The following is a 15,213-nucleotide window of genomic DNA, read 5'->3' on the forward strand; positions in this document are numbered from 1 at the left end:
CGAACTCCTGACCTCAGATGATCCACCTGCCTTGGCCTCCCAAAGTACTTGGATTACAGGTGTGAGCCACCACACCCGGCTCAGTCTCAGGTATTTCTTTATAGCAATGGGAGAATGGCCTAATACACCTCCCACCAGGCTCCACCTCCAATACTGGGGATTACAGTTCAACATGAGATTCGGGCAGGGACACAGATCCAAACCATATCACATACCTATTTCTCTAGCCTGTGGAGGTTTTCTTCCTCTATCCTGTGCCCTCCATGCCTTTATGGGTCCACACCTCCCAGCGAACACAGTAGCTCCTTGGAGGACTGTCTGTGCCCGTACGAGGCCCACGAACATTCATGAACCCATGGAAGCACATTAAGTGAATGTAAATGGCTTCTTCCTTTCAGCACAGCATAAATAGAGTTAGTCAGAAAACTGAGGATCTGTGAATAAAACGAGGTTTTTCACAGGCAAAACTATCTTGAATTTCTTAGTGGAAAATATACTTAGTATCATACTGTTATATTTCCAAATAGGTCCATATCCTACTAGGAACACACAGTACGCTTTGGTCATGCTGTTTCCAAGGAAACTAGAATTCATCACATCATTATTGTTTCCATCACAGAGGCACACGTATCCACACATACACATACAACGAACGCTGTCTTTCCAAATTTCCTCTTAATTTAAACAGATTATAAATTTTTTTCTTCTAAATGAGACTGTTTAAAACAGTCAAATTGTGGTGCTGCAGAAATACCTTTCTGGGTACGAGGCTTAAAATCTAAGATAAAAACAAAAAGACAAAAAAACTCTAGCATCCGTAGAGAAAATTAGCGGGATATAGAAAAAGTATATTATAAATTAAATGCAGAAGAAATTTTTAGTTGATTCATGAGTCTGTGTTTATTGTTTGGTTTTTCAAAAATCTGTTTCTGTGTTTTCTCAGCAATCTTAGTAAGGCCTTTATATATTCATATGTTTAAGAATCTGTAATTATAGATCATACTTAAGGTTTGAAGTCAACATATGATTATATGTATGCTAATTCTGAATGCATATTTGATGCTTCTAAAGATAAGCATTAAAAAATTGTTCCTGAGCACACCTAAGTCTTTAGTGATAATTTTTAAATAGAAATGTACCTCCCAAAAAGTTTATATCAATGTGGATGAATGAAAGGAACATGAGAAAAGAATCAAATTTTATGTGAAACAGAAGTGGCACTATATACACAACCTAACAGCTTACATAGTTCTTTGTTTCTTTTTTTAACAATTATTTTAGCTTCAAGGGTACATGTGCAGGTTTGTTATATGGCTAAAGTGCATGTCACAGGGTTTGGTGTACAGATCATTTCCTCACCCCGGTAATGAGCATAGTGCCCAAAAGGTATTTTTTTGATCCTCTTCCTCCTCTCACCCTTCACACCCAAGTGGGCCCTGGTGTCTGCTGTTTTCCTTCTTTTCGTCCACACATACTCGGTGTTTAGCTCCCACTTGTCAGTGAGAGTGTGCAGTATTTGTGTTTCTGTTCGTGTGTTAGTTATCTTAGGATAATGTCCTCCGGCTCCATCCATGTTGTTGCAGCGGACGTGATCTTCTTTTTATGGCTGCATAGTATTCCATGGTATATATGTACCCCACTTTCTTTATTTGGTCCACTGTTGATGGGCATTTAGATTGATTCTCTGTCTTTACTGTTGTGAATAGTGCCATGACGTGTCAGGGATAGCACCTGGGATTGCATCTCAGTGTGGCCACCAACACCCTGCAGCTTTCCCCTGACTGACAGCTGCTGGCTCCACGCAGGGACTTGGCTTGTCACTGTCTTTCCTGAGACCACTTTCTGTGTCCTGTAAGGCATCTCAAGAGAAAACAGTACCCCTGTGGACACTGTAGGCCACCAGCAACTGCCTGTTGATACTATCGTTTTAGTGACCCTACTGTAACACCATGAGTAGATTTTCCTTATGTTTAGTATTTATGCCATATTTTAGCTTAGTAGTTGATTCATGAATACTTAAGACATTCACATATTCACTTAGTATCTCCCCAGGCTAGTGGTACCATGTAAGCCTTGACCTTCACTTGCCTGTGCATACCATCTGTTTGTTCCTCAGTTGTTTCTATACCCAAGAGTTCATCTTTGGTTGTAATTCATGCATTATGGTTACAAGCCTTGTGCTATTTTACAGGTTGACCAATTAGTATTTGAATTTCGTGAGGTGGTAGAGAGTCATAATTCTTGGCAAGGAATCAGAGCTGCAGACTCAACATCATTCTTACTAAAGAGCAAGATTTCATTCTTCTTGTGGCAAGTCCTTTCTCATTCCTCTAAAACGACGGTATTTTACTTAACTAGAAGCTGGAAGAAAATTAGAGAATGAGATATCAACTGTGTGCCAATCTGGTGACATATTTTAGGAAAAAACAAAAAATCTCTCTGTGCTATATTCTGAATGAGATGTTTTTAGTCTTTGAATGTTTGCACCTGTCAAGGTTATAGAGCAGGAAGAAAAACTTCATTGAAATCAATGGTTCTAATTATAGTAGATATGAGATGAACCCTTCAAAATAAAGAGTATTCATGAAATGATTTAAAAATTGCAAGTAATCTGTCATTCTGTGAAGGGCATTTCAGCCTTGTATTTCACCCACAGTCGCTTCTTTCTACTTTAAGACTTAAATTCTAAATAATAGAAAAAGACTTTCTCTTTTGGAAATATTTGTTTGTTTGGTTCCTAAGATTTAACAGATTTTTAATAACCCTTTAGTTCTTCCAGAAAAAAAATCCATGAGTAATTTGATGGAAATTTTCTACATACTGGTTCATGCTTAAATGAAAACCATACAAATGTAAAACCATAAATAAAGCAGCCAGACTATTTCAAGCTAAGATCTTATTAATTCAATATATATTCAGGTTCCTTTTCACACTAGAATGAGAGTTACCTGCACTGTTATTTCCATTACAACTGTTCACCCACTCTGAAATAAGAATACTGTAAAATTGTATTGGTTCTCGAGTTCTTTCTCACATGCACTATATCCTAAGACAGCTACCAGTTAGTCATACATGTCCAAAGCCCCCAAGAGCACTGTAGTTTTGTAAATTATTAACAACATAGGTGGGGAGGTGGGTTTGACTTCCCTCAGGCTAAGTTTTCTTCACTAGAGTTCAAGGGCACAACCTTAGAGACCCACCTTCGTGAGATCGTTTCCCAAACACAACACTGGCCACAGGGCTGGGGAAGACAGGACATGGATTCATACAGATTTGTATCTCAATCTTGAAAACTCAACTCAGCATTCATTTGACCCGATGTCTTGTGTCGTCTTCACTCTACCTGTGCAGTTCCTGAAGACCCCACCTACATGGTGACCCATTTCCCTTCCATTGTCCTGTCCTGTCTACCTAGGATGCCTTTCTTCTTGGTCCACATTTCCCTCCAAGATCTAAGGCAGATGTTTTCCTCCATGACATTTTCCTTGATTGTTTTGTTTGTTTGTTTGTTTGTTTGTTGATACGGAGTCTCGCTCTGTCCCCCAGGCTGGAGTGCAGTGGCACGATCTCAGCTCACTGTGACCTCTGCCTCCCAGGTTTAAGCGAGGCTCCTGCTTCAGCCTCCCAAGTAGCTGGGATTACAGGCACCCGCCACCATGCCTGGCTAATTTTTATGTATTTTTTTTAGTAGAGGTAGGGTTTCACCATGTTGGCCAGGATGGTCTTGATCTCCCGACCTCGTAATCCGCCCCCCTCAGCCTCCCAAAGTGCTGGGATTACAGGCGTGAGCCATTGCGCCCGGCCAACATTTTCCTTGATTTTTTTGGCCTCCCACTTATCTGCATCCTGCCCCCATCACTCCCTGCTCTAAGCAGTTGGTTTTGTTTCTGTTCTGCCAACTTACGGGACACATGCTTTATGCTTGTGAAAATGGCAGATCACTCACATCCCATGTGCCCAGCAAGCCTTGCCTCCTAGGCAGCATCTGACTCACTGCATCTTCCAAAATATGCACACCCATGACGCGGACGTGGTACACCTGCTCTTGTAGCATGTGTCCATGAATGAGCGCTATTTGTCATGGATTTGGTCGCACTGGAGGGGTATTTTTTCCACTTTCCTAGTGGGAAGAGAGGACAAGGCTTATAAATGTCATCTTTATAAAGCCGGGTAAAACTGAGTCATTAGAATCGTCAAAGTTCATCTGACTAAACAGGTTGCAAAATACTCCCCTTTCTTCCTTTAAGAAAAGACATTCCTCTCCTTGGTATTTCACTCCACAAATTTGTTAATTCTGGTCTACTAGATTTTGATAAAAGGAGCTTTTTATATGTTATTGTATAACTAGAAAAGAGATGGTATTCAGAAGTGTGTTTAGGCCAGGTGCAGTGGCTCAAGCCTGTAATCTCAGCACTTCGGAAGGCAGAGGCACGAGGATTCCTTACACCTGGGAATTCCAGATCAGCCTGGGCAACAAAGAAAGACCTTGTTTCTACAAAAAAAAAAAAAATTAAAAATTAAAAAAATAGCCAGGTGTGGCGAGTTCCTGTGGTCCCAGCTACTCGGGAGGCTGAGGCAAGAGGATCACTTGAGCCCAGGAATCTGGGGCTGCAGGCAGCTATGGTCCCGCCTCTGGACTCAAGCCCAGGCAACAGAGCAAGACCCTGTCTCTAAAAAGTAATAATTATCAATGTGTTTAAAAGGCAAACTGCAGTACTTTTTCAAATGCACTTGTTGATTATTTAAGATCTCATCAGCTAGACCCTTTGAGGGTGAGGACCTTCTTGTGTTCACTTTGTGCTCCTAAGGACAGAGCAAGATGGTGACACGGAGCAGCCGTGTGGTAATGTTTTAACGAATGGTCTTGAACAATCCCAGACCCTTCGTGGAAGTGCGTTCTCCAGTGAGGCGTCCCACGTCCTGAAGTGGACGACTGGGCTCTTCAACTCACAGTTTTGTTATTTAAAACATTGCATAGTCTGTAGAGACCATTTTTCTAAAGCTAAATAATGCTTTCTGTTTTTTTCCATTTTCAGGAAAATGATTTCACTTTTCTGATACTGTAATTCCCAAACCACTTAGTATTATTGAAAAGAACAAATTCTGCATTACTATGCAGTGGCTCACGCCTGTAATCCTGACACTTTAGGAGGCCATGACAGGTGGATCACAAGGTCAGGAGATGGAGACCATCCTGGCTAACCCGGTGAAACCCTGTCTCTACTAAAAATACAAAAAATTAGCCTGGCGTGGTGGCGGGTGCCTGTAGTCCCAGCTACTCGGGAGGCTGAGTTAGGAGAATGGCGTGAACCCGGGAGGCGGAGCTTACAGTGAGCCGAGATTGCGCCACTGCACTCCAGCCTGGGCGACAGAGCGAGACATCATCTCAAAAAAAAAAAAAAAAACTACTACAAGCATCTTCCACCTTTGATTATCTTCTGACTCAACATCAGATAAATTTTAAACACATAAGCTTACCATTTAAGTAGAACTGTTTAAAATGCTGGACATTCTAATAAAATCAAATTGAGCTTATTTGATAAATGATCTCAACTTATCAAATTCCTTTACATGGTAACCTAATATACTTTCTCTCATGATTCAAAATCAGACGTATTTGGTGGGGTACCAAGCATATTCGTTGCAGTAAATGGAATGAATGGAACACCCCAAATGAACAGGAACACACTGGCCGACCCCCCCTCCCAGGCCCTCTCCACAACAAGATTCCCAGCGTGAGCCAGGCAGCTCATTCTCTCCACCACATCTTTCCTTCGTGCCACAAGATACCATAGAAGGTGCTGGAAGGAGATAGAGACCAGAGGACAAGCTTCTCTCCTGGAGAATCTTGCTGTGAATCGTTCTTCCTGCAAAGACCAGCTGGGCTGCCCAGCCAAGCCCTCCTCCGTGCAGCATCCAGGGCACGTTCAGGTTACCCCTTCTCAGGGATAGTGAATGACTACTCTTGCCCCAGGAAGGTGTGGCCCTAGCACTCCCACAGCTAGCCCTAGGTGGCCTGCGCAGGGGACATGCTACTGCCATGGGCACCTGTTTCAGCCACACCTGAATTTAACTGTTGGGCTTCTCCTGCCATATTCTCTTGGTACAATGAGAAACTCTGTCTCCCAAACCAAGGAATGCTTCCCTTGTCTTAAAGACGTGCAGACACACTTTGTCATTTAAAGAGTTTTGCTGCTAATCATCCCATGGAAAGAAAACAGAAAGGACAGATATATAACAGAAGGCTGGGTGCGGTGGCTCACACCTGTAATCCCAGCACTTTGGGAGGCCGAGGCAAGAGGATCACCTGAGATTGGGAGTTTGAGACCAGCCTGACCAACATGGAGAAACCCCATCTCTACTAAAAATACAAAATTAGCTGGGCGTGGTGGCACACACCTGTAATCCCAGCTACTCGGGAGGCTGAGGCAGGAGAATTGCTTGAACCCGGGAGGAAGAGGTTGTGGTGAGCCGAGATCACGCCATTGCACTCCAGCCTGGTCAACAAGAGTGAAACTCCATCTGAAAAAAAAAAGAAAGAAAGAAAAAGGCAAAATTTTACCAAGGTCTAACATTCCAAGTGCTTTTGAGATACAAGCTCCATTAGAATTTTCCTTCTGCTGGATAAAAAATATAAGAAAATGCCCTCCTCACCTCCCACATCATGTGTCTCCATGAAGGGCCTTCCAGCACGGGTGGTGTGATCTCGGTCCAAGCACTCTCAGCCTGGCCGTCCTCCATTCTAAGGAGACCACTCCATCCAGTGGAGGACAGATGAGGTCACTCTCTGACCGCATCTAAACCAATGCTGGCTGTAAACGACAGGGAAGACCCGCAGTGACACTGTTCATCCTATAACTATAGGATGTAGCACTGGTTTAGAAGCACTGGCCCCACCCGGACTCATGGCACACTTGCTGCCGTGTGAACGCTCCTGCTAGGAGCTCACAGGGAACAGGAGTGCGTGGGCTGGAGGGGGATTGGGGTGCTGAGTGACTCTCCACTCCTTCCCCAGCCCCTGAGCTACGGAGATTCAGCACTGGGCAGGCGGAGGCCCAGCGTTGCTGCTGTGGGCATGCCGTGTGTGTCTCGAGGCTTAGGGAAAACCCCCAGATGGGTTGCAGTCGCCAGGGGAGCAGTTATTCATGGGCTTCGGGCATTTCCATTCCAGACCGCCCTAAAGGAAACAGAAACCATTGCAGGGCGCTCTTCCTGGGGCACCGCTCTGCACGCTCTCTTCTCAAATTCAATTTCTTATAGCTTGAGTTGCACTTCAGAAATCTATGACTTTCTACCTAGAAATTACTCTTTCTGTTCCCTAAAGAGTTAAATTGAAATTCTTTCACCTGACATACAAAAAACAAAAACCTCACTGGCCTGAATCTAATCTGTGTTTCCACCCAGCACGAGGTGTACTTTTCTATTGTGATAAGAGGATACAAAAGTGATCATGGCAGTAATGATCGTGACCTCATCTGTCTCAGCTTAGTATGTGCTGGGAACGGTGTTTGCTTTTCTCAAAACATTTCAGGTATTCTTCCAGCTTTGCTTGTGATGTTTTTGCTGCATTTTGTCTGAAAAATTTCTACTCATTCTTCGAGGCGCAATGCAAATGTACCTTCCCTCTCACCTCCTATAGTAGTTTTGATTACCACTGTAACAGAGCACCACAAATGCAGTAGCTTTAAATGACACCTGGTTTTATCTCATGATTCTGTTAGGCCAGATGTGCAGGTACAGTGAGACTCGACTGGGTCCTTCCCTTAGGGTGTCAGGAGGCTGAAATTAAGGTACTGGCAGTCTGTGTTCCTTTCCTTTCTGCAGGCTCTGGGGTTAACTGTGCTTCCAGGATCACTCAGGTGCTTGGTCAAGTACAACTCCCTGTGATTGTAAATTGAGGTCCCCGTTGCCTTGGCTGGATCTTACGGTAGTTCTGTTTTTAGTTATTTGAGAAACCTCCCTACTGGTTTCCATAATGGCTGTATGAATGTATATTCCCACCAACAGTGTCTAAGAGATCCTGTTTCTTGGCTGTCTTGCCAGCACCTGTTATTTTTGTCTTTTTGATAGTAGCCATTCTCACTGGGGTGAGATGATAGCTCATGTGGCTTTGAATTGCATTTTCCTGATTAGTGATGCTGAGTATTTTTTTCATGTGCCTGTTTGCCATTTGTATGTCTTCCTTTGAGACATGTGTATTCAGAGCCTTTGTCCATTTTCTAATGGGATTATTTGATTTTGGGCTGTCAGCTGGGGCCATCTTTGCTCCTATCAGCTGTCTTGTTCCTTCTTATGTTTTCCCTACAGCCTTTCCATCGAGGGTGACTCAAGTCCTCAGGCTTTGAGTTCCTCTGCTTTTATCTCTCTTTTTCTCCTGCTTCCTGTTGGAGAAAGTTCTCTACTTTTGAAGGTGTGATGAGATTGGGCCCACCTGGACAATCCCGGGTCATCTTCCTATCTTAGGGTATGTGCCCTTAATGACAAGCACAAAGTCACTTTTGCATAGGGTAACATAGTCACGGAATCTGGTGAGGATTGTGAGCTTGGTGCCGAGCGATGATTGGGCTTACTGCCTGATGTGCTGGAAGACAATACGATGGCACCAAATTTTGAGAAAATAAAAGTTTTATTGCGAGTCAGCAATAAAGGAGATAGGAGGAAATGCTCAAATCTGTTTCGTGGAACTGAGGTTTGGGGCAGGTTTTATAGGCATAGGGTAATGAGGCATGTTCTGATTGGCTCTTGCAATGAGGTGATGCTGGGAGGTGTGGTCTGGCTGCATCGTGCCATGGGGCGACACAAGGGCTCAATCTGATTGGATGCTGGATCCTGCCACGTGGTGTTTGCTGAGCACTTAGGCTCCACCTATGGTTGTGTGCTTGGTCCATCTGGGCATGCTCAGGTTACATGACCTTCAACCTGGGGGTTCATGGCAACTGAAAATAACTCACCATTTTATTACACAAGGTTGAACCAGACTGGGTTGATCCTAGGGTTCCAACCTCCCTGGGGGCCATTACCCCGATGACCACCTCACTTTCCCCAAGCATAATGAAGTGACCTAGAATGATGTTACCAAACCTGTAGACATCTGAGAGTCCTCTTTGGTGCCTTTCCACCAAAGTCTGAGTGGTCCCTGGATGTACAGCCCTTCCTGTGTCCCAGCCCCCTTGAAGTCTGAGGTCATCCCACTGGTGGTCCTATCCCCACTTGGAACTCCACACAGGCCCAGCGCCTTCTCGAGCAGGACTTCTCTCACCACCTCACCTCCTGCTCATCTAGCTGGATGCCACTGATGACATTGCAGAAGGCGGGAAGACACAAATTAATACAGCAATAAATTATTCCTACACAAAATAACTGTGTTTTATGAAAGAGTTATGGAGGAAGCCACAGACACTTAATCTAGTACTGGAACACGGGGTAGCCTCTCCACAGCCAAAAACAGGACAAAGAAAATGGCCCTCCAGGCAAAGAAAGAGAAGAGAAATAGAGAAGTGTGGGGCTTGCTGGAGTGAAAGCCCGGGGGACTGTGGAATGGCCCTTGGCGCTGTGGCAGGGATGGGAACTGCTCAGAAAGCAGATGCTAATAGTTCATTTCAGAAAGGACTCCACTGGGGCCCCCAGCCCCAGGATGTTCTGTGAAAGGTTCAAAGTTCCGGGGCAGACCAACCCACAAACAGAGTGGACCTTTGGCATCATCATGAAACGTCTGAAGCTATATTTGGCACAGAATAAAACGCTATCATTGTAAAATCTGGCTCCATTGTGGGAAGGGAATTTCATCTATTTTATATGTAGCCCTTCAAAAAGAAGTCTCCTGCCAGAACCAGTATTGGGCAAGGGGAGCCTACTTGAGTTGGGGTTGGGGGTGTGTGTATCTACTCCACAGAAGTCATCAGGCGTGCCTTTAGATCACGGGATTATTCGTGTGTTTCTCTGTAGTAATTTGGGTGTGTTATATCATCAGAAAAGGGAACGAGATGACTTCCAAAGACAAATGGGAGAATATAGTTTTTATTCAAAGCATTGTTGTGAAAATGGTTAGAGCACCTAAGTTAACAGCTTGAAAGTCATTTGTACTTTAATTTTTTCAGTAAGGATTTGTATCCATAATGTGAAATTGCAATTTGAAAAAGCCGCTCCCCCTTCTTGCATCTAATCTCTTACATGAGCATTTTTAGATCAAGGAAATAAAAATCTCTCAACTGCAATTAACCTCCAAAATGACATTTTCCAATAAAACGGAGTGCTGGGTTTGACAGATGTACAGTTTCTCGTAAAACATGTAAGGTGATGGCATGACATCATTCTGTCCGGGATCTGCATAGGGAAATCGGATTCATTGGCCTGCTGGCTGTCTAACCATGTGCATTTTCCTTCCAATTAGGTGGATGCTCATGGAAATATTCTGTTGACATCGCTGGAAGTTCACAATGAAATGAATGAGGTCGCAGGTGGTGTTGGCGATACCAGGAATTCAGCAATATCCTTTGACAACTCAGGAATCCAGTACAGGAAACAGAGCATGCCTCGAGAAGGGCATGGGCGATTCCTGGGGGACAGAAGCCTCCCGCACAAGAAGACCCATCTACGGAGGAGGTCTTCGCAGCTCAAAATTAAAATACCTGATCTAACCGATGTGAATGCCATAGACAGATGGTCCAGGATCGTGTTTCCATTCACTTTTTCTCTTTTCAACTTAGTTTACTGGCTGTACTATGTTAACTGAGTGACTGTACTTGATTTTTCAAAGACTTCATTTAACACTGAGTGAAATATTACTCTGCCTGTCAAGTTTTTATACCTGTACACACACAGACACACACACAAGCAGACACACACATATATACATACGCAATTGTATATATATGTGAACTTTCTCAGCATATATATAAAATACACGTGTATATGAGGATGTATGTGTATATGTTTATACACACAGGAGTCAGTGCCCATGTGTATGGAAGACAAATACACATACATATATACATTTTGCAGCTATGGACAATTTACCACAGGATGCATATTAAAGAAAGTCATAGTTTTTTTCTTTTGTAATTGAAAGGGACAAGTATCTAAATATTATGCCTTGAGAATGAGGGCGTGAAACACAATATCATCCCCAAATGTGTCTTTTATTACCATAAGTTAGATGTTTTAGTTTAAAAATCAGAAAGACATTCTTAGTTAATCTTTGAAAACTCATACAGTGGTATTGCTAGTTTAAAATGAGTCACTCACTTCATATCCTCTCGTTCAGTTTAGTAAGCGAAGGCTTCTTGGCTTTTCTGGTGATGAGGTTTGTTTTCACCGGGCATACGTTTTCTGTAATGGTTTAGTGGCTGGGGTGAGCCACTGGCAGTGTGCTTACCTGTTGTCTTAAACATAGATAGATCCCACGTTGATGTCTGAACGACCGTCTTTTGAAAACCCATCGGGAGTGAATGGCATCTCATTGTAAGTACTCTAATATACAGTGTGTAGTTTGTTTCTGTTATTCACTTGGAGTGGATCCAGCTTCACTGTCATGTGCGAACACAGTGGCACATTTTGCCAATGACATTTCAATCACTGAAAATGTGCTCTACATCTCGTATGGATTTCTAGGCCTGATATCCAACAGAAAGCATAGACGTCTCAGGTTATTCGTTACTCTAAGGTAAAACCATCTAGGATGATTTTCCCCCTTGCAGTTATGTTATCAATCATTCTTATAACATTGTATGTTAATAGAAAATATATTTGCATAATATGCATATATATGTATATTTACCAAGATTTCGTTTCTTACGCTTGCTATCACGGCAGCATGCGATGTCATAGTTTCCTTTATGTGATGTAACTACTTTCTGTTATCTAGAAATTAAGATTGAAGCTAAAACACTTCTGTTCAATTTTGGAAACTAAGAAACATCCTCATGCCTTTATTTCTGTATCTGACATATTTCATAAGCACATCCAACTACTCCCAGACTGACGAGGATTCTGCAGGAACATGACCCCTACACACCACGCGTCACCCAACGACCCACGACCGTTCTCTGAGGCAAAGGAGGGCAACCTGACGGCAAACTCGGTCACTGTTGCTTCCTTCTGATCCACAGCCTCATCAGTATTTGGACTTTTTAAAGCTCGTAGAAACAAGACAAGGTGCACCGGTTTCATAGACGCAACCTTAACTTACTATTTAGATGAGATCTTTCTAAAGAAAAAAAAAAAGAGATGATATATTTTTTGTAAACAATATTTCTATCACAGGCATCCATAAACTGAAATGACTACAGTTGTGCAAACAGGTGTCACAGTGAAGTTGAGCATTTGGAGAAAAAATAAAAAGCAAATTTGCAGGAAGAACTGCTAAATTAATACTTTATCCCAAAATGCCACGTATGCCTCACCCTCTCTGTTCTATCCAAAACCAAGGACCGGAGTCTAGCCCAGTGCTCCGATGGCTGGCCCCAGTTGTCTCGACATAGGTAGGGGCACCACCTTCCCTGAGGATGCTTGTGGTGTAGACTGTCCCCATGAGGTGACCACTACTTGATTTTTCTTTGGTGGCTGTAACAACCTTTAATTTGTGGGCATCTGCAACAGTTCAAAACCCACCATCAGACAAAACATAATCCACAAAATCTCACGCTAGAGGCGATTACCTCCTTTAAGGCCCTTTTCCCTCCTTCATTCCTATCTTTTTCCTCCTAATCACTGCTCTCTGGTTTTATTTTCATCTGGAGACTAGCCAGGGATTCCTTTGGCTTTGGCTTTTCTCTGACAGTTTTTTCCATCGGTAACAATGGGGGATCCTAAAAGTTAAACAGGTTGGGAAAAACCTTGTAAGTGGCCTTATCATTATTATCATGTTAAAGAAAAAAATACATTTGCAAAGACCTTATCCCTTTCAATACTTCAGGTATATATTTTTCCGTATCCAGTAATTAAAGGTGTGAAGTCCACATGCAGAAGAGGGACCCCAAAATGTACATGGATGTGGACAAAAACAGTCGATGGTCTATTTAAGTGTATAATTTATACTGTTCAGAACTGTGACATTAATTCTTTCTGGGAGAAAAGTGATTTAAAACTTTTTTGATGCATAGTTGAGGTACCCAAATATCACAGGCAGAGACCCCATGAGGCTCCAAGGAGCTGCAGTCTCCTTCCCGAGGTTTTCTGGATATAAATTTGCATGGTATAGTCATAATAGCTTTTGAGCTTTTTATATGCATTTGGCACCAAGACTGGGATCCACAACTTTGTAGACACCGCGATGAAGTTAACATATTAGCTATACTATAAATAGTGTTTGTAACTACACACACACACAAACACACACACACAAATACATACATATATTCTGTAAAAACAACAAAAGAAAACTTTTTAAGATCCTTGGGTATGTGTTTGCTTTACTCCATATCAGAAGAAAATTACTTTTCTTCTAACACAATTATTTTATAGCTTCTCCATTTTTAAAACTTGTGAGAACATTGAGAAGAGAACTCTGTGTTAGCAGAAGAGAGTTGAATTGGAGTCTCTGTTGTGTTCAAATGACCTCTCAGTACTCCACAGTAGTTATTTGAGCCAGTGACTGAGCCGCGTTGAGGAATCCTGAACCCGGACCTCTGACATTGTTGGGAGGTGGCTGCTACCCACACCCAGACCTCTTGAGTAAGGAGAGAAACATTATCATTGGGGATATAATGAGATTTCTTTCTTAACAACTGAAAGTAATAAAAAGTTAATTTTCTCAGTAGTCCTGTCTTTCCAAAATGCGTCACAGGGGCTCAAGATCTACGGAAGAATCTTGTTGTGACAGTTTGTTATTACTCATATTCAGATATCCTTGAGATCATGGAAGAGCCCTGCTACATAACTCCCTACAGAGAAAGACTGATAGACTTGAGTGCTCCTTAAAACAAGTGTTACTCCTGTTCACCAACCCCGGGACTGTGGAGGGGTTCCACTGTCTATACCATGCGACATCCGTTTCCCCCTGAATCTCACACGAACTAGAAGGTATGTCATGAGAATATTTCCATTAGGTGTGGAAGCTACCTGTACATCTGCAATATCTTGTGTTTTTAACGCCAGCACCCAGAACTTGGACATGTTCGGTCACTCCCTCAAAGGCACTTCTCTCTCGTCCAGACACAGCACTGACATTTTTACCAAGGGGATCATCTCAAAGGTGATGTCAAACAAGTCTGGGGCTGGTTTTAAGGGGACAGGCACATTGCAGTTGTAGATGTTCGTTTTCAGCATCTAGTAGATGATCCATTGGTGTTTGTCCCACCGTGGTGTGTTCTAACAAGAATGTGTCCAACTTTGAATCTCCTGGCTTGAAAGTATAAACCATCACTTAATTCTTACTTTAACTCCCCACCTGAAAACCAGTTCATATTTCTGGCCATTTTATGTAAGCAAAACCGAACGCTTGGTGAAATATTTTGTTACTCTTGGAATTGACTCTGGCTCTCAGTGTGAGCCATTAGAGTAACATCGAATCTTGGGGTAAAGAGCTGCCCAGGTGAATTAAATTTTTCCAGGACACTAGCTAGTGTGCCTTGGATTGATTACCTCTTCTATTGCATTGAAAGGTGCCATGTTTTGCTGAAATACTAAATTCCCAACACCTGGGCAAACAATGACCTCCCAGAGAGTGGCTCCCGTGTGCCTCTCCCTAGGACCAACCCCGTGAACATGTTTTGTCACACTTGTCTCATGTTTCTACTTCACAAGTCAGTTGAGTGTGTTTAAGGTAAGTACAGGATTATTCTAGTAGGAATAGGCGATTGCTGTCATAATCAATTCTCATGTTGATTTCATTTTATTGTAAAGATAAATTTAAACCCAGTTTTGCTTAAGCACATTGATGTAATTTTTTGGTATTATTTGACATGAAAAAAACAGCAAAATTGAGTGATAGATACAATATGAAACTTGTTGATGAATGAATTCAAATTTATTAAAAAAGGACTAACTGACTTAAATGTGAAGACTGATTTTTTTTTTCTTCCTTGGCTATCTTGTGAAGATGGTGTGGTTATTTTAATTCTAGTCATTCTTAGTAGCACATGCCCATTTGGGTTATGCTGAAAGTAAAAAGAAATAAACTCGAAATTGACTGCATGTGAGATCAATTGAACTATGACTTTAAAAAATGAAAATCACTATTTACCCTGAACTTCAGAGGACAGCTAGACACACAGA

At 42.4% G+C, this 15,213-nt stretch overlaps 1 protein-coding gene across 2 annotated transcripts in view; it reads left to right on the forward strand.

Moving 5' to 3' along the window:
* Positions 1–13,750, forward strand: part of GABRB3 (gamma-aminobutyric acid type A receptor subunit beta3) — a 224,558-nt gene extending 210,808 nt beyond the window's left edge. For both annotated transcript variants that reach the window (XM_008017342.3, XM_073011981.1), the window contains one exon: positions 10,391–13,750. In XM_008017342.3, coding sequence (XP_008015533.1) covers positions 10,391–10,732 — 342 coding nt within the window. In that variant the 3' untranslated portion in view covers positions 10,733–13,750. The remainder of the gene's footprint in view (positions 1–10,390) is intronic.
* The last annotated feature ends 1,463 nt before the right edge of the window (positions 13,751–15,213 follow it).

Source organism: Chlorocebus sabaeus, chromosome 26 (assembly GCF_047675955.1).
Source record: "Chlorocebus sabaeus isolate Y175 chromosome 26, mChlSab1.0.hap1, whole genome shotgun sequence".
Classification (NCBI taxonomy): domain Eukaryota; kingdom Metazoa; phylum Chordata; class Mammalia; order Primates; family Cercopithecidae; genus Chlorocebus; species Chlorocebus sabaeus.